The sequence below is a fragment of the Toxotes jaculatrix genome, chromosome 12 (assembly GCF_017976425.1).
Source record: "Toxotes jaculatrix isolate fToxJac2 chromosome 12, fToxJac2.pri, whole genome shotgun sequence".
Classification (NCBI taxonomy): Eukaryota; Metazoa; Chordata; class Actinopteri; family Toxotidae; genus Toxotes; species Toxotes jaculatrix.
The window spans coordinates 7,530,543-7,556,358 of NC_054405.1; the positions used below are offsets into that span (position 1 = coordinate 7,530,543).

The 25,816-nt window shown below is 43.9% G+C and overlaps 1 protein-coding gene across 3 annotated transcripts in view; it reads left to right on the forward strand.

Annotated features, from left to right (window-relative positions):
- The window catches only part of mtmr4 (myotubularin related protein 4), a 38,108-nt gene extending 13,858 nt beyond the window's left edge, over nt 1-24,250 (forward strand). For 2 of the 3 annotated variants that reach the window (XM_041052179.1, XM_041052178.1), the window contains exons 3-20: nt 5,317-5,406; nt 10,305-10,421; nt 11,471-11,500; nt 12,162-12,244; nt 12,818-12,984; nt 13,124-13,220; nt 15,523-15,636; nt 15,747-15,946; nt 16,832-16,960; nt 17,279-17,390; nt 17,558-17,753; nt 17,918-18,103; nt 18,400-18,570; nt 19,033-19,187; nt 19,383-20,856; nt 21,023-21,133; nt 21,308-21,396; nt 23,242-24,250. In XM_041052179.1, the coding sequence (XP_040908113.1) occupies nt 5,317-5,406; nt 10,305-10,421; nt 11,471-11,500; nt 12,162-12,244; nt 12,818-12,984; nt 13,124-13,220; nt 15,523-15,636; nt 15,747-15,946; nt 16,832-16,960; nt 17,279-17,390; nt 17,558-17,753; nt 17,918-18,103; nt 18,400-18,570; nt 19,033-19,187; nt 19,383-20,856; nt 21,023-21,133; nt 21,308-21,396; nt 23,242-23,419 (3,699 nt within the window). In that variant the 3' untranslated portion in view covers nt 23,420-24,250. The remainder of the gene's footprint in view (nt 1-5,316; nt 5,407-10,304; nt 10,422-11,470; nt 11,501-12,161; nt 12,245-12,817; nt 12,985-13,123; nt 13,221-15,522; nt 15,637-15,746; nt 15,947-16,831; nt 16,961-17,278; nt 17,391-17,557; nt 17,754-17,917; nt 18,104-18,399; nt 18,571-19,032; nt 19,188-19,382; nt 20,857-21,022; nt 21,134-21,307; nt 21,397-23,241) is intronic. The other variant, XM_041052180.1, reaches the window with a different exon arrangement.
- The last annotated feature ends 1,566 nt before the right edge of the window (nt 24,251-25,816 follow it).

The window sequence follows — 25,816 nt, forward strand, 5'->3', positions numbered from 1 at the left end:
GGTTCCTCTTCTCCTTTCTCTGTAACCAGACGTGGCCAGGCGCTACACAATTTATGATCTTTCTTTAATATGTCTGTAGTTCAGCTGAGTCAGCAGTTCTTCTTCTGCGTCAGTGTCTGTATAATTTAGCATCCAGGTCCCCTGTTATTTAAGTGGATCACAGCTCTGTCAGTCTTTTCATGTGGAGGAGGGCTGCATCTTTATCATCATTATTGTTGTGATCCAGCTGCAGAAAAAAAAACATCTTCTGTTACTGTTCCAATATATCATGTTTATCTCCCTCTGCGTTATGTTGTCTGCAATAAATGGAGCCATAGAAAGCCTAATTGAATTGGTTAAGATTTTTCCATGACTCAGATTCTATTATATCCACCAGCTAAATGAATCAAGAGTGTAAGTACAGCCGAAAGCTTTTTGGGGATGTGCTTCAGGCTGTTTACCTTATTGCACCCTCTTTGGTACCTGGGAACAGTCTGGTTCCCAGGTACCTCACCTGCCTTTGTTATCCATCACTTTGACTTTGTGTGTTTTAATGCTCATGCTAGTGTTTTGAGAATAACTTTATCGTCACCAGTCTGCTACATCATTTGATGTTCACATATAAATTTTCCTGAAGAGGAACCAGTACTTTAAATGTGCCTATGTAGAAAAACCTGTTCTCACTGTGGTGTGGAGTGTTATAATGACTTTGTATGTTTCAGATGAATTCTGCTTGCCTATAGAAAACCCTGGCCCTGCCTAGTTTCTTCAACTCTTGGAGTACGGCCCAGTTATAAGCCTAAAATGGGACTGATCATTTAGAACACGGTGGTCTATGAAATATTAAGTCAGAGTGAGGGCAGGGAGAAAGAAATGCATTTTAAGAGATTCGTCATACTCTGCCATCTTTGATCTTGACCAATTACTTAGCATGCCCTGCCCAACTTGACTCTTAGAAGAGCATGTCTTTGTCTTGGTTGTTTTTCACGTTATATTTTATGGCTTTCATTCTGCCCTGTCCTTGCGTCCTCTGTTTCCATCCACCCTCGTCATTTCTTGTACTCTGTGCCACCTCATTTGGGTCGTTCTTCACAATTTAGACAATGTGTCAAGCCGCGTCTGCCTCGTTTAATATGTCCAAAACAGTAAATAACCGGACACTTAAAAGCAGACATATGAGTACATGCAGCCCACATATTTGAGAGGTCACCTCTGCATCATGTAGTGGTTCTCTAATCTGCACAACTCCAGGACAAAGCCCCAGTCAGATTAAGTAAATAATCTGGTGAGTAAGGACAGCAAATTGTTTCCTAAAGCTTTGGAGAGAAAGGGACTCTCACTCTAAAAAGAGATTGTTGTATCCATGGCAACCAGACACTTATTCATGAAGACTGTGCCAGTGTCTTTTTCAATCTCTCTACCTATTCTACCTGTGTGTTGTTCTGCTGCCTGTTATGTTCATTTACCCTTAAACACATGCAGAAATCCCTGGAAAACAGTTATTCACACACGCTTTACCTCGGACAATTAAAACTTTATTTTCTAGTAGTGAAAATGAGCCCTGCCTCCACATACTCACTGTTAATCAGCTGCGTTAGGGCTGCCTACTCAGCTGCTAGCTGATACTATCACTGTTATGGCAGTACATGTTATCAAGACATTGTATGTGCTATCAACTCTGACATTTATATTTGATAGATGCACAGAGGCGTGTGTGTGTGTGTATGTGTGTGTGTGTGTGTGTGTGTGCGTGCGCGCATGCCTGTCAGCGCCAGCGTTTTGATTGCTGGTTGGACAAAGGTGGGGGAGGGTGCGCAGGCTCACAGCAGTGACAAAGCAAAAACGTGTCGGGCACAGGACAAGCTGTGCTCCGTCTTTGGAAGTGAGAGCTTTTCTCTTTTCCTTTAATCTTCTGTAAGCTGATGGTTGTCTGGTTGTGGACACCATGCAATGGACCAAAAATCAGAAAGCAGAAGGGCCTCACTGTGTGTTTGTTTGCAAGTGTAATGATAGACTTTTTTGTGGTTTTGTTGTGTGCTAAGGGACTGAAATATCAAGGTCGCCTGCAGGAGAGCTTTTGGTTGCTTAAATTCTTCACCCTAACACTGCTACACTGAGATCTGTGCGTTAGTACAGCTCAGTTTTTGTTTTACTCTACCTGACATTTTCTGTCCTTTTGTTGTCTGCCATAAAAATTTGTCAGGTAAACAAGTGGTAGTATCCTCTTTCTGATGTCTCGTGTTTAACACCATATACGCCAGTCTGTGTATATAGACTGTATGTTGTTTTATGGAGCTGTACAACATCTACACAACTTTTGGTCAGCTGCTTTTTTTTGTTGTTTTTTTTTTTTTTGCTTTTTAAAGTACACTGTGTTCTAGCAGACTTCTCAGGAGTGCAACGTCAGGACTGCTCCATAAGAGAACTGAGTAAACGGTGCCAAGTATGTAAGTGCAGCACAAGATGTATTGGAACTAAGGGAGAGGATGGATTATTGACATAGAATGGTGTGTGTGTGTGTGAGTGAGAATATTGAATGCACGCTCCTCTCAGCTTATTGGCATTGGATTTCTGAGTGGGAGACTCAATAACGATAACTTCTCGAGTAATTTATGGCAGCTGTCTGGCGTGCCATGGTAAACTTTATTCCCTTAGAAAAGCAAACGAGTCCGCACCTGGATGGCAGGCTGGTGGTTCAGACCGCCCGGCAACAGTGTGTGACATCGACCTGCAGTGACCCCGCCCTCACTGACTGATGGCCACTGTCATGGTCCACCCATTCTCAGATGAAAAAAAAGTAAAATTGATGATGCACAGCTGCTTCATCTGTCTGATGCTGAAGGCAGACTTAGGTCAAAGGTCAGGAGATTAGTGGTGTTGCATTGCAGAGGGATGTGGAGGAGTCCAGACAAGTTTACTACTATTGAAGCACTTTAATGTCAACTGGTGCATCTTCTTCTGAGAAATGCAGGACTGTTTGGAGTATAAATACAGTATTTTACCGTGACATTTGGTGAAACACTCAGTGGCTTTGTTCTTGTTATGCTAGAGAGCAGTTTCCACTTCACCTTCATCTTGAGTGTGTCTTACGTGGGAATGGAAACGCAGCATTAGCATTAGCATGAACATAACTGCATCATTTGGAGGAAATGGAGCCCTCAGTAATGCCAGACAGCACTTAACGCTGGAGCATCTTTTGAGGTGTGTAGACATCTCAGGTTGGCACAGCCTTGACCCCTTGGCTGCCATCAGCACTGCCATTTATTACAATTCATTGAGCAGCAGTAGCAAGTGAACTGGCTTTGTGCAGTGATTTACGGTGTTAGTCTCTCTCACACACATACAGGACAAGCATCAGCAAACAAGTCTCCATCCAGCTGACCCTGTGATCTCGACACCTGTACTGGCTATGCTTAGATTTAGGGCTAAAGCTAATGATTACTTTCATTATCTATTAATCTGCCAATTATTTCCATGATTAATTGTTTTATCTTTAAAATGTCCTGGAGCCCAGACCCCAAGTTGGCTTTCTCTTTCTTTATTGCTGAACATAAAGAGGTGCACTGTTGGTTTAGCCTCTGTTAGTTATGTGACAGAAGCAGATGAATGATGCTTTGGCTATCCTATTCTTATGATCCCATGCTTTTGAAATCAGATAGTGACATGTTGGTGACTTGTAGGGGAGAGGTTGTCACTGTAGGGACACTGTCTCCATCTGTTACCAGTCAGACCCACGGGTGGTATGCTTATCATGTGGTTTAATCACCAGGTTGAACCTTTGGATGACAGATGTAATGACTGTAAACATGGCAGGAGGTCTTCATGGTCAGTTATCAGGGAGTTTCCCACTATAAGAAATTACGTTTTGCTGTTTTCTTTGTCCTGTGACACAAGAAAAGACCACCCCGAATTTGTGGATGTGGTCCACTGAAATAAACCACAGATGACTGCATTCTGCCTCCTTCTGGTCTTCCTTCAAGGCTCCATACCTGTTTTCATTAAGATACAGCATCGACATACGGTCATACTCAGATTGAAAAGCCAAATCCAGCAGAGTAGTAAAGGTAGCGCCGTTCAGGCAGCCAAGAAACCAAACAGGGCTCGTGCCTCTACTGCTGAAGTGACTCCATTTGCAGCAGAAAAATGACACAGACAGTCTGGATGTGTAGGAGTGAAAGACGTACCTGCAAATGTCACCTGGATAATGTTAGTCACATAATGTATTTATACAAGCAGCAGTATTTATAAATCACACCTGACGCATGATTAAAGCAAGAATAACACTCAAAATCAGGATACTAGTATATTTGTAAATTCAGGGGGTGGTTACAGATAGGTAAAGGTGAATAAAGGGCATGGGGATATAATCCAATTTCATCGTGTGATTACCTTTTACCCCTTTCTCTCCGATGACTGAAGTATGACCTGATGAAAGCATTTGCTCAGTCACAGAGGGCAAAGGCACCCTAAGCTGCAAGGACAGGGTTGACTGCCCTCTTTGTTCCTCTCTCATTCTCGTCTCTGCTGCTTCTTGGGGTGTTGCAGTCTAATTTTAGCCAACGTTCCATTATAACAGGTGTGCACATGATAAAGCTGCGTTTGGACGTTTATCAGAGCCCTTAGAAATGTGACTGTGTGAATTAAATTAGTGTTTAAGAAAAAGTCTCTCAATCATTCGATCAGGAATTATTTAAACTCTAGACATAAATGTCTGTGCCTTGTGAAAAACTGGTCAAGTGTGTGAAATACTTTACTAAGTCTCAGTATCTTTGTTTGCTTAAGACTGTAACACCCAGTCACAAAGTCTACAGGTTTTTGGTGTCCGCTGCCCAGTTCTGTCTATCATTAGCAGATTTGGCAATTGCCTGCACAGTGCCAGAGCAAACAGAATATAAATATGTAAAACTTGCGTTCTACCTTCAGCATTATTATAAATCAGCCAGGTGAAATGCTGTCTATAATCGAGTGGTGAACGTTTTAAAATAGCTTGCCTCATTGACCTAACACAAAGTTGTGTGCGCACTATTTAAAGAGAATTTTGAATCTCCGGTAGTCAATATTTAATCTGCTACGTGATGTCTGTGAGTTAGCTGGTGGCGGATTGTGAAATTCCACCTGGCATGTGTCTTACCACCCTGATAAATGCTCAATACAAGAACACAATATGAACTTTGTGTTTGATTTTACAGTTTTTTTTTTGGCCAATGCCTACTTGGCGTTCATCCGTGTGGTGTGACATTGACAATGTAACTTTATGTGTTGTTCCATCCTTTGTTGACCTAAATAATGACAGAAGTATTTGTCTTACTACCTCTGCATTGTGCTTGCGTCTGACAGGGTGAAGAGGGGCCTCCCAGTCTGGAGTACATCAAGGCTAAGGACCTGTTCCCCCAGAAGGAGCTGGTGAAGGAGGATGAAAGTCTTCAGGTGAGACGAACGGCCTTCATCAGCCGTCGACAGCTGCAGCTCTAGAGCACATTTACCTCCGCCCTGACACTTAGCTACATTTCTGAGAAGCAGACAACTTCCAGATACTTTCAGAGTCATGTTCAAACCCATCTCCTGGTTTGGCGTCAGAGCGTTTCGCAAAAACACCCTGATGGTAGTATGTGGAGTTGTGTCTTGTAACTGCCAAGATACTAATGCAAGAGCCATAACTTGGTGGGCTTGAGGCCAGACGATGAAGTAGAGTGTAACACTGGCCTAGTGGAGCAGAATTTTGTTATTGTTCTTCCAGATTTTATGTGTTCAGCACCAGGAAAAGTTAATTAGGTAAATTGGTGGATAACAAAATATTTGCATTTGAATGCAGCCACTGCCCACGCTCTGTACAGATAAAGATCTTAGTGGTAAAAGAAACACATTTTCTTCAGTATTTATTTAGAAAATTGATTCTGAATTAGTCCCCTAAATTAAGATGAGACATATTAATGCAAGGCCTTAACAGGACTGGAAAAGGAGAGTTTTAAGAGCAGGAAGCTGAAAATGTTTACAAAGATTTTGTGTGTAGAGAAGGAAAGGGCTGAAGAAGGTGTGATTCACATTTTTCTGCAGTAGTAGCTGTTTTTACAAATGTGACTGTCACACTGACAGAAAAATGAAAAGCCACATCTACATGAATGAACAGTCCCCAATCTGCATTAGCTGACCATAAACAGTTCCACTCATACAACACTATTACAGGCCCTGTAATGGGCCGAAGCCCCAATTTTACAGCTTTTGCTTAATGAATATTATGACAGTATTAACACATTATCAACCTCAATTTGTCAGTGCTTTAAAGGCCAACTTGACTAAGTACGACAAAGATTTAACTCTAGTGGTTTGTTTCTGTTTGAGGACTATAGGCTGTCCCACGTTGTTCCACTAAAAAAAAGGAGATGTCACTGCCGCAGATAAAGAACAGGGCAGCTAAAAACATTCAGGTCAGTGATGTGAGAAGGATTTGTACGTCTATTAGACAGTGAAGATGCCAGTAGCTAAACTGTGATGGGCAACTTGTGTGCACACAGAGAGTAGACTAACAGGGCTGGTAAAACCTTTGTGATGGTGCACCGCCCCCCCGGGGGATTTGTCCTGGTGCTCCCAATGGCCAGTCCTACTACAAAGGGTTTTTTTTTTGTTCCTGGGTGGTGTGTGTGTAGCACGCCAGCAGTCAGAGTGAATATTAAGAGGTAATAAAAATCTTTCTAACGTAATGTTAACTACTTAAATCTGCCTTTCCCTGTCCTCTCTTTCTTTTTCTTTTCTCTCTGTCACTCCCTCTCACCTCGGCCAAATGTTGCCACATGTCCCTGTTTCCTGTATCCGTCATTTCAAATTAAAAGCCCTCTGCAGAGTCATATAATTGCAGCTTCATGACATAAATATATATATAATGGAAACACTGGGCTGCATCTTAAGCCAGAAGGCGTAGCTATAATTGTTCACATTTTTCTCACCTTGCAACATTTTCTGTCAATGCACTCTTCTACTTCCCCTCCCCCTGCATTCACACATGCAGCCACACATTGTGTCTCTGCTTTTGTGTTCTTCTTTGTGCGCTCCTATGATGGTTTCACTGACAGCTGATGTCTCTTACCACAGCTTTCCTGCAGGCAAATTACAGGCATTCCCCACCACATTTAATACCCTGCTGCCTTGCCTGCTGTGTGCGTGCAAGCCGTGGTGCATGCTTGGAGTTGAGTGTGCACTTGCACACGTGTATGTCCTCACAGACAGGCTGCTTGAACCGGAAGTCACGACTCCCAAGTCAGAGTGTTATTCATGGGTCTTTAAGCTCTCTCTCTCTCTCTCTCTCTCTCTCTCTCTCTCTCTCTCTCTCTCTCTCTCTCTCTCTCTCTCTCTCCTCCCCTCCCCCCACTTTTTTTTTTATTATAATTCTGCCGCTGAAGGCTTCATAGAGGAAACGTGACACAGTATCTTCTGCTGCACTTGCTGGCTGCCAGTGACTCATGCACCTACTTTTGGAGCACAGCTTGCTTAATGCAGCTCCCAGTCTGTACAGCATGTTAACTATGGCACTCTGTGTTAGGTCTATTCCACAGGAGAGCAGCACTAAGACTCAGTAGTTGCACGTTCCCATTTCAGCCATTTCTGCAGCTGTTGAGGCAGTGTTTCATGCAGACTGGCTACATGCCAGATGCATTAAACATCATGGCAAATGCAAAATACTTTAGATGAGGCTTTTCCTTTTTTCTTCCTTTTTTTTGTTGTAAAACTATATCTGCAGCTTCTCTGACACCATAAAGTTGGTTAAGTTGCATCTGTCGCATTTTAAATATTCCACTTTTGAGAAATCCTGGTACAGGACGCCAGGGGGAATGCTGCCTATATTTGGCTCTGATGGTGTTTGAGTGCAGATACTATGTGCTCCATTTCCCAGCTTAAGCCGTACTCTTTCATGCTTCCTGTCCAGGCTCATACACACATATTCAGTTAGAGATGAGCAACAGCAGGTGCAGTGATAAATGTCAGGGGTTTCTTTCTTTCATTTTTATTTTTTTTAACAACATAAGCTCTCCAAACCAAGAGTTGTTAACAATCTGATGCAGTGACAGCTTTTGACCTCCTGCCAATCGACAGTATTTCTTAAAAAAAAAAAACAAAACAGCAAAAATAGTTTTGTTTTATTTCAGATTTATTACATATGTTGTCTCCTCTTTGTCATGCGTGGTAAAAAGTAATTTGACTGAGTAGATGTTGACTTATATTTTTAGGTCTGTCATTCACATCAAGCTTGTGTGTTCTGTGCTTTTAACTGTGTTGGCTAATGTTGTTTCAAGTGAGCCTGATTTGCTGACATCTCACCATAATCCCCCATCTGCCTGGCTGCATGTCCTCTTTTAACATGCAGCAGTGGGTCCTCCTCTGCGTGACTCAGCAATGCATGCTAATGCAGGATGAGGTAATGTTGTCTCTAAGCAACAATGTTGTCCTCACTACCAGCAACCAAACAACAAGAGCTGGGTTGCAATTCGTGGTCCCCAATGATTATGGTTATGTTTAAGCAGCCAGAAGTAACAGCAGCTCATGCTGTGATTACTAAGAGAAACTGAGGTGTGAAGAGAGGTCACCCGAGTGAGGAATGCATGGGTATAACACAGTCCTTACTCTGACAGATGGGAGAGAGTGATGTTCGACCGATAATATATCTCCCAACAGTCTTTACTGTTTCACGTGGGTCAGAGGGATTGTTTTATGCAAGGTGATTGATTTGCTGTGTACATATTGTTATAGCTTAAATCCTCCTGACCGGCAGTATTCATAAAAGGGCTTATTGTTCACTGAATTCATCATGAATCTCTTTTAAATCTCTTGAAAAAGCAGGTACAGTAAACAGTACAAAAACTTTTACCAGAGTGGTCAGTATAAAATTGACTGCTCTGAAATTGGTTGGACACCTCCATTTTTACATTAAATCGCTTAGAAGCTGGCAACTGTGGCTGTGTGTCTCTTCCACACGGTCGGCTTTTAAGGCTAATGCCCTGCCTCTGAATGAATTGAAAAGTGTGTTCTTTTAACCTCTGTTGGGAACCAATTATCTTAATGTAGGGGTCTTGTTGGAGCCAAAGCCCGGGCTTGGCTGTGTCTGTAATAAAATGGGTACAAGTAAGAATGTTAATGGACAGTTTGGGATCCCTGACTGTACCGTCAGCACTGGTGGAGACAGTCTCCCTCCCCATCCTGCCTCTTGTCTGCCTGCTCATTCAGGCTCACCAACAAGCCCTCTGCACTCACAAAGGTCCTTCTGTAAAACTACTATGCGCTAATTGGACAGCAACACATGCACACAGTTTCTCATGCCGCCCCCCCCCCCTTTCTCATTTCTGTAACGGCACAACAGTCATTGTGAGTTTAGCTTCTAGTGGGCAGGACAGTTATGTTTAGCTCTGGCTATTGTTTGAAAAATTTTAAAGCTGTTGCCAGTTTCAATAACAATACCACTATGGTCTTTTTATTGTTGTATCTTTTTTTCTGTTAAAAGGAAGCCAAAGTTCAGTGTTTAATTTTGTCTTACTACAAAGCAGCGATGCAGATTTTTGTCTGGATAAAATACAGTAAAGTACAGTATTTCAGTGCTAATCTGTTGACTAGTTAAAATGTTTTTAGCTCCAGGGGTGGGAGCAGTGGTTGGTCGGAGGGTCCACCACATTGGTCCAGGCTGATTAATCTCAACAACTGTTTGATATTTTATTTGTACAGACGTTCACGGTGCCTTTTGTGATCCCTTGACTTTTTCCTCTAGCGCTGCTGGTAGGTCAGAGTTTTAACATATCCAGTATAATACATCAACGTCTGCTCAAATGATTTACACAAGTTTTCGTACAGATACTCATGGTTGTCAGATGATTAATCTTACTGACTTTGGTGATCCCTGACTTTTGATCTAGCTCCAAAATGAGGTTGACATTTGGGATTTGAGTGAAATACCTTAACAGATTTGGATGCATTGTCATGAAATTGGGTACGGACATTCATGGCCTATGACTGTACCTGCTAAACATCAGCATGTTAGTATTGTCTCTGTAATCCTGTTAGCATGCTGACTTCAGCATTTAGCTCAAAGTACCATTGTTCCCAAGTACAGCCTGACAGAGCTGCTAGCATGATTGTAGACTCAGTCTTGTTAACCAGAGTTTTGTATGGACATCTTTAATTAGAACCAGCTTAGACAACACTGAGAGCACAGCTTTAAAAATAGAAGTGTGGATGACATGATTATCATCTCAGAAGACACAATAAAGCCCGACAATAAACAAGTGTTGGTGTAATGTTTTTGCAGCGCAGACCAAAACAACTTTGCTGTTTTTGTGTCCCTACAGGTGCCATTCCCAGTTCTTCAGGGGGAAGGGGTGGAATATCTTGGCCGTGCTGATGAAGCCATCATTGCCATTTCTAACTACAGGCTCCACATCAAATTCAAGGACTCTGTCATCAACGTGAGTGCACGTCACAGACAATAAATATACAGAAGAACCACAAAGAGTGTCACTACTGCTGCCATGCCACGCCACTACAGAAGCCAATAGCAGCAGAGAGGAGGTTATAATGTTTCGTTTGGACACACATAGGCTTTTTTTCCTTTTCCCCATATAAATTTTTATAAACACATAATTGTGCTAACAAGGCAAATAAACCTACAAGTATTTTACATGAGGTACCCGTAAAGCGGTTTTAGTCATATCCCAGCGTAGTTGGCGTGAAGTTGTTTGCACCAGGATTGTACCGCGTGAGTGGCGGGCCCTCTGATCTTCGAGCAGGAGAGGTTTAATGTGACATCTAGGCTCCAAAGGCCCGGCCCCACTGGCACGGATGTCCACCAGCTCACTCCTGCTGACGTCGAGCCTTGCTCAAACACAAACAGGCCAATTGTTTGCATTCACTGGCAGCGAAATTCCTCCTTCTTCCCAAATCCCTGTCATCTATTCCAGAAGCTGAATCCCTGTGGAAAAGATGACAGGGATTTGAAAAGGAGGAGGAGGAGAGATCACCAGAATGTGGTGATCTCTCACTTACTTTATCAGAGGGAAGTCATTAATACACTGAGTTCACACGTCACCAGCTAAAAGTCCCTATCGAACTGGTTTCCTGCGGGGCAGAGTCCTGCCTTGACCCCAGCAGCACAGAATGAACTCTGAATGAATGCCAGCAGGCTGCAACCTCTCACCCACACACCCCCCTCCTTCACAACTCACCCCCCTACTTCTAAGCTGTTTTCTTGCCCTTTGCTCCCGTCCATGTTTGTCTTTCTCTCCATGATTTCCATTTGGCTTGGTCATGTGCTGCAAGTAGCACACTGCGTGATCCACTCAGTTATCTTCCATCCTCTTTGATGTTTTTCTTTCCTTTTTAACTCTTCATTTCCCTTTTTCTCCTGAATTTTTTTGGTTTAATAGTCTTTTTCCATTTCCTCCTGTCTTTTGTCTTCCCTCCCTCCTTCTCTCTCTCTCTCTCTCTCTGTGTGCTCCATGGTGTCACTGTGTTTTAGACCTACCCAGGTGTGGACAATGAAATATCTGTGAGTACCATATGATAAAACACCACCCTCTGCCACAGTCTAGACAGCTTAGTCATTCAGCTCTTCTTCACTCTACACGATTACAGTGCACTGAGGACAAATTGTAATTTACATTCAGCTGAGTGGTAACACTGGATTTATTATAATAATTTTCTGTGAAAGCACCCTGCTAAATGATTGTGGTGCGTTGTAGTGGCTGAACTCGAGACGTAAAAAAACAGGCACTATTTTCTGCCATATGACTTGAGATAGTTGTTATTTTTCCATTCATATGAGGTGCGCATCAGCACCTTGTCACCTAAAGGTTTGTCCAACAGTGAAGTTGCATGGGTGATTTTGTAAATCTTGGCAGTGCCTTCATTAACACCTCGGTCCACACAGTATCACTTAAAAACCGAGAAAGCAGAATAGACAATCCCTGTGAACAATGCCAGGTTTAAATCTGTCGTTTGGTATCATAATAGAGGTCTAGAAACAAATTTAAAATACTGAGGCAGAGGCCTCCTTCTCCTCTACAGTGAGGTTAAAGCTGTACTGTGTGAATATAGCCTGGATTCTGTCTGTACTAGACCAGAGGGTGGTAACCTCTTTGCAGATGTGCTGTCTGTCCTGGCACTGGGCCATCAGGCTGATCACGCGTGCTCTCCGTCTCCCCCTACAGGTGCCTCTCAGGCTGATAGAGAGTGTGGAGAGCAGAGATATGTTCCAGCTGCACATCATCTGCAAAGACTCTAAAGTTGTCAGGTAAGGAGAGCGGCTCACTCTCACACATCATATAAACCCTGCAGACACGTTGATGCTTATTAATCAGGGCAGAAATAGTTCAGTGCTCTAGTTCTCAGTTGAATGAAAAACACAATAGTTCAATTCTGTCAGACCTTAAAGAGGCATTTTACATCACACCATGCAACACTTAGCTGCTAATCAATATTTTAAGGTGTAAAAGTAGCCAGTACAACTCTTATAGTTATAAAATGGGATGTAAGTAACATAATTCCAGTGGTTTTCATCTTAAAAAAAACAATTCCAACGAAAAAAAAGGCCGAGGCCTGCTTTCATTTCACGGCAGACTGAAGTTCTCATTGGTTTGCAGACATCTGTAAAGTTCAGAACTACTGGAGTCTTTAGTCTCTCAGCAGCAGATGTGCCAGCGGCATCTTGGTTCCTCATCATTAAGCAGCCACATTATTACCCCTGTTTAAAGGCTGGAAAATCACTGATTAGTAGATTTTCTTGTTTTTCTCCCAAACACCAGTGTATGATTTAGTTCTTGGATCTCACTAATCTTTCTCATCTTCACACTGGGTTCAACCACAGATGCCACTTTGCAACGTTCAAACAGTGCCAGGAGTGGGTCAAACGTCTGAACCGGGCCATAGCTCACCCGTCCCGGCTGGAGGACCTGTTCGCCCTGGCCTATCATGCATGGTGTCTGGGAGGCAGCGCTGACGATGAAGACCAGCACGTTCATCTCTGTCGCCCAGGTCCAGACACACAACAGTCAAGTGTCACAGAACGTGACACAAAAGTTGAAGAATACTTGTGCCTTTTGGATTGTTTACTTCAATAAAGTATTGATATTGCCACAATAATTTCCTCCCTCCATGTTCTGTGTGCGCGCAGGTGATCACGTGCGTCAGAGAATGGAAATGGAGGTCAAAAGGATGGGCTTCGACACACAGAACATCTGGAGAGTGTCAGATATAAACTGCAACTACAAGTATGTCACAGATACTTTACCTATTTATAGTATGACACTTCTGTCCTAGCAGATAACTGTAAAATACTTTAATGGTAAAGAGTCATGATGGTCGCCTACAGAGTGGATGGTGAGTGACGGTGTTTCAGATAGCTTTTTGAGAGCTGTGACAGAGAGCAGCCCAGACTCAGGCAGGACTGTATCCACCATGTTGCCAAACTGAACAGATTGTGTGAGAAACAGCTTGTGTGTGTGTGTGTGTGTGTTGGCACATCTCAGCACTGTGTGTCAGAACTCTGTTGGGAAATGGGAGTTTTGAATTTGTGCTGAATTACAGTTACATTTGTGGGGATAGTAGTCAGGTTGGATTTGAATTCCATGAGTTCACCTGACTCTGGTGACTCTGAACGGTTTTGCGGCTGGCTCGCCGAGGACAGCAGCTGTAGCCAATTTAGATTGAGTTTTTCAAACTGCGAGGCGTGCTTTTCCAAGGCAGCGTGGGAGAGTTGAAGTGGGGGCGCGAAGGGAGAAATGTGAGGCAAAGATACTGAGTGAGCAGAAAGGCAGTTACAGCATTTTAAAAAATCCTTTGCACCCGATTTCCACAATTTCCATCTAATTCATATTAATTCTGAGAGACGTAACTCGGTCAAATCAGAACACACAGACGTGATACACGTATTCTGAGATTCAGTGTGACTCACACATCCTGAGGATATCATTATCTCATATTTCCATTGCAAATTTTAGTCCATAAATCCACTTAGAAATCATAGGAAAAAAACTTGCCTGAGAATCATCAGATTTTTAAGTTTTCTCCTTCATCACAGTAAATCCACTGATAGCTGACTGTGCCTCTGTGGCTACAGTGTAAACAGGAACTGCTAATAGCTCATTCATTATACTGTAAATGGTAGCACCATTATTTGCCAAAACGTAAACAAATATAGGGAAAAAAAAACAGGACTCTAGTTGTAGATCACAGCTAACTGACTCCATGGAAACATTATATTCATCTGCCAAAGAATTATGGGAACTGTAGTTCCAAAACATAGAGCATAATCAACCGTCAGAAGTAAGAAGGAGACTAACAAGAGTGACAAATCCATTAATATTAACCTGCTTCATGTCGTACTGTCAATGTTTTTGTTGTCATTAGCGTAAATGGGAGTGACATTTTGACATATTTCTGCCGTGAATCTGGGTCGACATCGGTATCCATTGTAACTGCTGTGAATCCAGGGTGACGCAGCTGCCATGTTCCAAAAATGACTCAACAATTTTTCTGAGTCATCTCTCAAGCCTTCATTAGGTGAATATTTAATACATTTAATACCCAAAAGACAGATTTGCAGCAGACTATTCCTTCAGATGCCTTCAGCAACACGAGTACTTGTGTACTGTGCCTCATCAGCAACGCTCTCACCAAGTCCAGTCTCTAAGACACACACACACTCATGCATGTACTTCTGTCTTTGTGAGGATACTTACCGACTGACCCTAACCCCAGCCTAAACCTAATTCTAACCTGAACCCTAAAACGAAGTCTTAACCCTCAAACAGTCCTTTGAAGGTGTGTCAGGAAGTGAGGACAGGCCAAACTGTCCTTCCTTTCCCAAGAGGTCTTCCCTCCGTAATACACACACACAAATAAATAACATTGTAGCACTCACTTAAGCAAAATAGTGCAGTGTACTGTGTGTGTGTGTGTGCGCGCGCGCGTGCGCGTGCGAACCTGTGCATCAGACTTTTGCGTCTCCTTTGCTGTCTGGGCAAATAAATGCTACAAAAAAAGGTCAGTCTGCTCGGAGGGCCCAAGAGAGCACATCCTGCTGAGGGAGACAGACACACAGGACAACTGGCTAATTAAACAAGCCGCAGCCTGCTGAGGCCCATGACTCAGCACAGTATTTCACTTTCACTCTCACATACACACAAACACATGCACACTGTCTCTGTCTCCCCCTCCCTCCCTAGATAGTCAGCAGGTGAGTAGAAATTGAAGAAAGTATCATGAGAAAGGAGGAGGAGACCAGAGACAGATGGAGTTGGACAGTAGCACATTGTGATTTGTTCTGTGCTGGTGCTGAGAGTTAGAGATGCAGCAGTGGCCCTGAAAACCAGGACATTGGTCTCAGATCGGAGAATACGTGTGTGCTGCACATCAAAGCACTCTCATATCTAGTTTTACTCATTTAAATACTTGTTTTTTTGCACAGTCGTGTAAAGACAGCTCTAATGTACTGACTGGAAAATGCAGCATTATAAACTGCATTTAATCTTCCTCCAGCAACATCATGTCTCTTGTCCTTCCTGTGCACAGGCTGTGCTCCAGCTACCCACAGAAGCTTCTGGTTCCAATTTGGATCACTGACAAGGAGCTGGAGAGCGTGGCTTCCTTCAGGTCCTGGAAGAGGATCCCTGTGGTGGTCTATAGGTAGGTTTACTGATGCACAGTCATGTATACTCATTTGCTCAAGAATATTTTCCTTTTTTGAAATTTAGATCTCTACTCGTGCTTACTGACTCCACCACCTCTAATTCCAGGCACCAGAAGAACGGGGCAGTGATCGCCCGTTGCAGCCAGCCTGAGATCAGCTGGTGGGGCTGGAGGAACACAGATGATGAGTACCTGGTAACGTCCATTGCCAAGGCCTGTCAGATGGACGCTGGAGCCAAGGCTACCTGTGGAGCACCAGCCTGCCGACAACGCGGGGAAGCTCCCGACTCCTCGGACAGTGATTTTGGTAAAGCTGTTGTGTGATTTATGTGTGTGGATTCAAGCGTGCGTTGTTAGACTACTGCAAATCTCAAGAATGCATTCAGACCTTTGGCTGCTTATTTGTGAAAATGACTTTATAACTCAGAAGGAGGAAAACTATTTCCATTATTTACTACCAGCAGATATTGATGCTAAGTGCCATGCAGTACAACATTTTCAATTACTCCTGCGTACATTGTGCTTGTTCTACAAACACACTGTCAACAATTTATTCAGCAGTAGATTAACTAGCATTAAGTCACATTTATGCTTCTATTTCCTGAATCATTTACATGCTCCAGTTAAAGAAGTAGTACATGCAAAGCTGGAAAAGCTGAAAAACAACACTGCAACACTATATCTTTTTCAACCTCATTTTCTTTATTTTTTAGTTTTTCTACTTGCTTTTTTTTTGTCACGTTTTCTATTTTAAAAACATGATGCGAGTATGTCAAATCAAAGTGCATTTACTGAGTGACATGCACATCTCAAAGGGGCTTAAATACCATTATTATTTGGTGCACAACAACAGGCTGGAAAGTGAGTGGCATCACAACACTGACTGAGTGCAGAGAGAAGTAGTTCAGCTGCAGCCTTGGAGTAATTACTTCTCTTTCTCAGTGGTAGCTGTTAAAAGCTGGTCGCTTGTGATTGTTACCAATAGCAACACTGTGTTTGTGTCATCAGGAGGAGATATTGAATTTCAGTACTTTATAAATAGTCAGGTTCTGCTGATCATGTCCGTGGCACTTCTCTGATTCTCTCCTATCACACTTTCTTTCTCTCCCTCTGCCCAGCAGTTTGATTCACGCAACACCGTCCTCTCATAACAATAAGAACCTTGTCTCTGTCCTCCCACCTGTGTCTCCAGACTCCTCACTGACAGGCGGCTCTGGCTGCGATGACAACACTGTGCCACAGAAGCTACTGATTCTGGATGCTCGCTCATATACCGCTGCAGTGGCCAACCGAGCCAAGGGCGGGGGCTGTGAATGTGAAGGTTAGTGTGATCAAGCAGTGTGATCAAAAAGTCTTCAACAGTTCAGTCGGTCCACATTTGCACAGACCGGTGCAACATATGATATTCAGTATCATCAGCATCAGATTATTATTGCCACCAATGACTGCGCACTGTCGCTTTAAGAGCTATTTGTTGACAGCTAAGGTGTTCATATGAAGACGTAGTTGTTTGTTATGACTGTGATTTTTGCATCGGACTGTGATAACACCACCATCTGAACACATGAGGCTGTTGTATCTTAAGTCTTGGTATGTCTGATGACCTTCATCAGAGTTGTTTGTGTTTATTTGTGTTCAGAGTACTACCCCAACTGTGAGGTGATGTTCATGGGAATGGCCAACATCCACGCCATCCGGAACAGCTTCCAGGCTCTGAGGGCGGTCTGCAGTCAGATCCCTGATCCAGGAAAGTGAGTCGATCTGTTTGACCTTTCTCTCTGAGCAGCTCTGCCCTCGTTTGTACCTTCCCCCACTCCCCTACTTTAATGGCTTAAACCCACTGTGGGGCAACACCATACAGATATATATACCCTTATAGATTTGTTCCTATTTAATCGGTCCCCTCTTGTGCTTCCAGCTGGCTTTCAGCACTTGAGAGCACCCGTTGGCTGCAGCACCTGTCTGTCATGTTGAAAGCAGCCACCCTGGTGTGTTCAGCAGTGGAGAGGGAAGGCCGTCCTGTCCTAGTGCACTGTTCGGACGGGTGGGACCGCACACCTCAGATCATAGCCCTTGCCAAGATCCTGCTGGACCCTTACTACAGAACTTTAGAGGTGAGAGTCTGCACAGTTTGTGTTTTTGTCTTTTTTAGGTTTAGGTTTAAGTCTGTTTGGTCTAGATTGCATGAATCCACATGGTTTTAAATATAATATTAAGCATAGTTTTTGTTTCACTATGATTTTATTACCTTCACTCCTGACTAGCGTGTCGTCCACAGGGTTTCCAGGTGCTTGTAGAGACTGAGTGGTTGGATTATGGCCATAAGTTTGGGGACCGCTGTGGCCACCAGGAGAATGCTGACGATGTGAGCGAGCAGTGCCCTGTCTTCCTGCAGTGGCTGGACTGTGTCCACCAGCTGCTCAAACAGTTCCCCTGCCTGTTTGAGTTCAACGAGGCCTTCCTGGTGGGTGGTGCAGCCCTTTTTTTTTTTTTTAACTTCCCTCTGTCTTTCTGCTAATGATTATATACAATTTTTTGTGACTGTTTCACCAGTATACCTCAAAAGTGTGAATCATTTTTGTTTTTTATAGTTGACTAATTTTTTTGCATTCTATTTATTAATGAGAACCAGTTCTACTATTAGTTATATCATCATCATCATCATCACATCAGTCAGCTGTTACATTGAATTGGCAGAGTGACGATTAGATCACAAAGAATGTAAATTCGTTGTTATATCTGTACCTTCCGTGTGTCCAGGTCAAGCTGGTGCAGCACACGTACTCGTGTCTTTACGGCACGTTTCTGTGTAACAACGCTCGTGAGAGGGAGGTGAGGAACATCTACAAACGCACCTGCTCCGTGTGGTCCCTGCTGCGCACAGGAAACAAGAACTTCCAGAACTTCCTCTACATCCCCAGTCATGATATGGTACCTACCAGTTCATGCTTTTATAGTAGAGCTACCATTTAAACACACTAACAGTTGTAGGCTGCCTGGTACTGTTTGCCACTGAGCCTTTCAGTTAGTGAGGAGAAGGTGACTTGAGAAGAGAATACAGGCATTTTATAGCATAAATGAGCAGATCTCTGCTCTTTTTTCTCTTAGATCCTGAGCAGAATAAGTGGCTTGATTAATGATTCATTCATGTATGACTCCAATTTTAACTTTAATCTCCGAGCTGTGTTTTAGATCAAAGATTTAAGGCATCAGATTAAATCTATCCCCTTTTCTGTGCCACACTCTCTGATCCACGCTGTCTAAGAAAAGCATAGATGTGATCATAATACACTGCCCACAGCTGTGGAAGAACAGCACTGATTGAGTTATAGGCTCCATCGTTATTACATATTGACCTTCTGAGATTGTCCTTGTCACTTGTTTGTCTGCCAGGTGCTGCAGCCAGTCTGCCACACTCGGGCATTACAGCTGTGGACAGCTGTTTACCTGCCCACCTCCTCCCCCTGCACCGCTGTGGATGATTCTATGGAGCTCTACCTCCCTCCAAGCGTCACAGGGGACGAACTCACCTCCCGTTCCCTGGACAGGTACGTTGTTGTTGTTGGATGCAAATCTGTTCTGTTACTCAGTATCTGTACATACTGTTCTTGGCAATCCCAGAGCAGAGATTTATAGTAGTTTAAAATTCACATGTTACAGAGAGTTAGACTGCCCTCTAGAGTCTGTCATTGCCATTGCAGCATATGGAAAAAAAAAAATTCTTATGTGTTTCTGATTTCCAGACTTCCCAAGACCCGCTCCATGGACAACCTGCTGACTGCTATTGAGAACGGGGTGCCCCTGACACGTACATCCAGCGACCCCAATCTCAATAAGCACTGCCAGGAGGGTCGCTCTGCCCTGGAGCCCTCGCCCACCACGGAAGAAACCTCTGCAGACTCCTCTGACGAGGTCATACCTGACACTGGACTGGACACTGCTGAGGGGGAATCTCTGCATCAGAGTCCTGCCAAGACCCCAGAGGATGTCCCAAGTGCAGAGAGCTGTGAAGACACACTGGAGGAAGCCTGTCTCACCACACAGCCTCTGCCCTCTCTGCCTCTTCCTCCCGTCCCTCCCAGGAAGGACGTCACACTCGCTCACACTCCTTTCCCTACTCCTGTCCTCCAACAGGCTTTGCCTCAGATCACAAACCCTCCACTCCCACCACCTCCACTGGAGGCTGAAAGCCCTCATAGGACTGCTGAGAGCACCACATCACCCACTCATAAATCAGAGCCGTGCTTACCTCTCCCCTGCAATGGCACCCAACCTGCAGCCACCACACCCACCTCGCTGCTCAATGGTCACATCGACGGCCAATCAAACAGCGTCCCAGAATCTGCAGGTCTCCTGGCTCTGAAGCAGCTAACACCACTCCTTCCCATGGAGGACTCCACTGAGACTCTCACCGATGAGGGCGAGCTTCCCTCCTCCCTGCCCCCGGCGGCGAGCCAGGATCTATCCCAAAATTTGAACAATGAAGAGCAGCCTGAGTCTCAGCCCCAGGTTCAACCCCAGAGGGAGAAAGAGGACATGAGGACAGAGGTTGTGAAAGGAAGAGAGCGAGTGCTAACAGTTTCAGCGGTTCCTGCAGACTGCACCCAGGTAACAGCTCGCCATCTGATCTCCCAGAGCCAGCTCACAGACCTGTTCGGCTCTCACTGGGAGAGCGTCCAGGGTCTGGTCCAGTCTGCCTGCAACAGTGCCAGTCACTCTGGCGTCAGCCGGCCCCTGCAGCATAACACTTACCAGAGCCGCCGGCTTGCCAGTAAGCTGCTCCGCCCCCAGGGCTTCGCCATGGCCAATGGGTCCCAGTGCTGCCGCAGGGAGGCTCTTTGTTGTCCCAGCAGCCCTCTGCAGCCTGGATGGCTGTCTGCCGCCAGGAGCGCAGGCTACATCGGCCTGTGTGGGCCTGCTGCTGCTGCTGCCCTCAACAGCTACTCCCTGGCAGGCCATCAGCTCTTACCGGTGTCATACTCCTCACCCTCTGCCTCCAGCTCCCCTCCCCCACCCCAGGCCCCAGCTTACCTCGATGATGACGGGCTGCCGGTGCCCATGGACGCTGTGCAGCAGAGACTGCGGCAGATTGAGGCAGGTTACAAGCAGGAGGTGGAGGTGCTGCGGCAGCAGGTGCGACAGCTGCAGATGAGGCTGGAGAGTAAACAGTACGGCACCCCTCCCTCAGAGCCAGACATCGATTACGAAGATGACATTGTGAGTAGGTTTTGCAGTGATGACATTAATGGCAAACAGCCAGTGCAGGGAGCTTTTTTTCTGTTTGCGTTGTTTATAAATATTTACTCTTGATTATCTCCAGAAGTGTCCTTTCTTCTCTTATTCCCATCTGTCTTCTGATCTCATCCTGCTCTCTCTGCCTCAGACGTGTCTGCGGGAGTCAGACAACAGCAACGAGGAGGATTCGCTGTCCACCCACAGTGAGGACCGTCTGTCTGAGGGCAGCTGGGATCGAGTGGAGCGCAAGGACACAGAGGTCGGCATCCTTTAGATCCTTCATCTCTCTCTCTAATATAGATTTTCTCCACTCCCACACCCTCTGTACTCCCCCTCATCTGTATAACTTGGAGCACCCCTTATTACCATACACTGTTCTGATAGACATTTTGTGTGTGTGTGTGCGTGTGTGTGTGTGTGTGCGTGTGTGTAGGTCACGAGGTGGGTGCCGGACCACATGGCCTCACATTGTTTCAACTGTGACTGTGAGTTCTGGATAGCCAAGAGACGTCACCACTGCAGGTGGGGCTTCATGGTTTTCTTTCACTAATAAACACAGAGCACAGTGAATCTAAAATCTCACATGTCCTCACAAATGATTAATTATCAGAGAGTTTATTTTGGTTAATTTTATTTTGGTGGAGCAAACATTAACTGGAGACCCGTCAGGTCAGTTCTCTTCCTCAGGTAGAAGAGATGAGCTTGCTTCTCCTGAAAGACGTTGTTGGATTTGAAATATTGTAGTTGTTGTTTTAAAGAGGAAAATGTCCCGATTTAGCTGACTAAACTGTGAAGTAAAGGAAAGGTCTCAGTCTTAATATACCTCGTGATTCATGTCTGACCAGTTAACACTCAGAGTTTAAAAAAAACAAACAACTATTCCTTTAACAACAATATGAGAGATTGAGATTCAAGGAACATTCAGGAATCTGTTGCCAGCACATCTCTAATAATCAAATCATGTCAAAATCAGTGATGCCAGAGCTTAGTATTTAGTTTCACTGCTGTTTTTTCTGTCCCACTTTTTTCTGCACTCTTCCTACAGCACAGTTTTGCCAAGCTGCAGCCTGCGATCCGAACACACACTTTTCTTTGTGTTTTCAAGGAAATAGAGCGGGCTTTGGTCTCAGCATCAAAGGCCCTTGGTTAGTCAGAGAATTATTTATATGCTTCACTGAGAAACTGAGACAGTTGTCCCAAATTAGACAAAGGAATGAATATTCACAGACAGAGCAGCGCGCTGAAAACACGAGGGATGGACAAAATGTAATGAGAACTATTAAATGCTTTCTGTATATTTAACACACAGCAGATGTACAGGTTCAGTAAGTTAAATCAAATGCTTAAATGATCTCAGTTCAGAGGTTGATTCACTGGCTGTTAACTGTATTTAAATAGTGACCTCAGCAGCCAGGAAACATTAGTGCTAATAGTCTCTGAGGGATAAAGCCGTCACTGTCACATGCCAGAAATCTCAGCTGAGAGCTGGAACACAGCGATGCACTGATACTGATACTGGAGACATTTGTTTTGCAGCAGTGTGACAGTGAAGCTGCTGTGTCAGAGGAAGAGAACCGACATGAAACATGTCAACAGTAAAGGATAAAGTCATACGTGCACTGCTGTGTGACTGGGCCTGAACTTATTAATTGTTCAGCACATAAATTGTTTCTTACCTTTTTCATTTTGAGTATATTTATGCCTTTTTTTGATACTGTTGATCACACTCCACTTTCACATACCAAGCAACTTGGTTGTTGAAATGCTTTACATCTGTAACTGTAAGAAGCTGATTTGATTTTGAAAATTCACAGATTTAGTATTTGACGTTTTCAAAAAAGTGAGAAAATCCAAGGTGCTCTGAGTAAAGTCTTAAAAATAAGCAGATTTTTTTTCTTAGGTCATCATATAAATTCATGTAGATTAGTGCACACACTGTGGACAGGACATGTCATTTAATGGTGCAGTTGCTCTAAATAATTTAATTCCTTCTTTACTTTTATTTTATTCTGGAGTCTGAAGTTTTTGATCCAGGCTGCTGATTTAAAATGAACTGTTATTATAGAAAAGTATTTTTACCAATGTCTACTTGACAACTGACACTAATATACATTTTATATTACATTACTATAATTATACAATAAATGTTCATTACATATTAGAGTCCTACCTCCCTGTTTTATGCATTTTATTTAGCCTATTTTAGATGTATAAAACTTGACCTTGTTTCTCTCCTGCCTCATTTGTGTTTGTGATTTATGTGAAGTGGCTGCTGTAACGCTGCAGTTTCCCTTTGGGATTAATAAATAATTCTGTCCATCTATTTAAAAAAATGATCTTAACTTCCTGTGTGCTCTCTGTTTTCAGGAACTGTGGCAATGTGTTCTGTAAAGACTGTTGTCATCTGAAGCTGCCCATCCCAGACCAGCAGCTATATGACCCAGTGCTGGTCTGCAACACCTGCCACGACCTGCTACTGGAGTCCCGCACCCGCGAGATCCGCAGCCAGCAGCTCAAGAAGGCCATCGCCACAGCCTCAAGCTGAGAGAAGCGTCGCGTAGCATGGCCCGCCTCGGCTCTGTCCTGCTCGTTTTGGACCGATGAGCTGAGCGCCCTGTTGTGAACCCAGCCTGCTGCAGTTTTGGGTGCAGGAGGGGGCGAATATGAGGAGGAATTGTTACTCTTTGGGAGGCTCGGTTTGCACTGTGCGACTGTCTGAATGGTGGTGAAGGGGAAAGGGAAAGTCTGAGAAGGAGGCGTGTCAGCAGGGGAGGTTTTCCTACAGAACAAAACCCTTCTGACATTTTCAGCCCGGAGCGCTGCAGCGTGCTGCTGCCTCCACACGGCTCAGTCCTCTTGCGGTGCCCTGTCTGAGACACATCTCTAACCTGTCCACCCACCTTTAGTACCAAACACCTGCACCCTCCTTACAGACACTGTCTCGCACTTCAGAGGACAATCGCTCACCCTTCCACGTGTTGGGGACTCCAAAGCCTTTACCTGTACTATTGGAGGCTTTCAACTTTAAAAGAAATGAATTGCTGCTACAGTATTTAAAAGTCTAATTTTGTATTCTTATTTTGTGCACTACTAGCTGTTGTGTATTTGAGGGAACTTGAGACCAAACTTGAGCAAAAGGGAGAAATCTGCTGTTTACTTTGCCATCGCATCTTTTTTTCTTAGAGCCTGAATGTAATATGTAATGGGTAACTGGATCGAGTTTATGTTCTTGTGCATTTGGTGGGTTGTATATGTGTTCATTGCTGCAATGTGTTTTCAAAATTATGTATATGCACAGTCAATGTGATTCTGTCTTTATCAATGCTTTTCTCCAGTATAGCCATGTTGCAACATTAGATGTCCTGGGGGGATGGGGAAGGGGAAGGGGAAGGGGAAGGGGAAGGGGGGGGCGATGTGTACGGATAGACTGATGCAATACTGTGCGTTGTTTGTTTTGTGGGACGTGTGCTTGATTTGTCAAGAGAAGGTGACGATGCCGGAAGACATGCCGCAGATTTCTGTAATGTCCTCTAAAGGTGAGAAAAAGAAATGTGAAGGTACTGTTGATATCCTGTGACGTGACAGAGGGAATATCCCCGAGGTTTTTCTGCTGAGATGCTTGAGAATGAATGGCTTAGTGTCCACATGAAGCTTAATGTTCATCTGACTGACGGAGACTCCTCAGATTGCTTACTGGCAGTAAAGACTGCTCGGGAAAAGACTGAACAAAGTGCTTGGAGTTTGTTGTTGTTTTAGGGGAATTTGGCCACAGTCCCCTTTATAAAAAAATGTGTTTGTGTCTACTGGTTGTTCCTTGAGACAATAGTGCCATATTTTGTTTTGTCTATTTTTGAAGCCTTTTTCTTTCTTATGGATGGCAGCAGGTTTCTAATTGGCCACCTCTCTGTATGTTTTAATGGTACAGATAGTTAGCTGCTTAATAACACTGAGACAACTAAAGATTAACAAATGGTTCAGTTTGATGAGGCTAAACATTTCAATGGATGATGGGACGCCACTGAATTAGTTAACCTGTGTGGTCATCCGTCATCTGATATTTGGGGTTTTATCACAGGGTGTTGATGAAGTCAGAGTCTTTAAGAGGAGCTCAGAAATGTAACATACATAGTTATCTGATCCGTAGTGGTGGCTAAAACCTGTCACTTAATGAATAATTGTTGTAAAGAAATGCACTGTAAAAGTTAAATCCCATGGGTTAAAATAAAAGATTATATCATGGACCTGTTTCCCAGCCTAATTATTTATTTGTAAAGTGTCCAAAGCGTCCAGGCATGTGGATTATTTTGTCTCGTCACAAGGTGTGACTAGAACATAAGAAATCAGAAGAATTCTGTCAGAGACAATGTGCAGAAAGTTTGCAAAGTGGCTCAAATGCACTGAAAATGATGTTTTAAATGAAAGGAGAAAAACTCCAGTGCTGAAGCATCAGGAAAGGTGAACATGTTTATCACAATGAAAGGAATCTGTCAATTTGATGTTGATGTAAATGGCATGATTTTCTATAATATATTTTAAAAAAAAAAAATTGAAGTACGAGGCATTTTACTTTTTTGTGGGTCTGAAGGGGCAATAATTTTACACTTTGTGAGTGAGTGAGTGAGTGAGTGAGTGACTTGCAGGTGTATGTGGGGTGAAGCCAGTGAAGGTGCTGCTGGTGAGGATAGAGCGCCATCCTGTGGAAGTGAGGGACACACCGCGGCTGTTGTGTGTTGTCAGAGCTCTTTGTGGTAAGTGGATTTAAAAAAAAGAAATCAAGGGCCATTTCAAAGGGGCTTTGTGTGCTGATTCTTCCTGTTTGTGTTTCTCTTGCAGGATGGCAGAGCTTATTTGGAAGGCCATGAGAGACCAGGTGAGACGTTGCCTGTTGGTAACATTGTTTAGTGTTTCTACACATATGCATGCATTAATTTCTGTGTGTGTG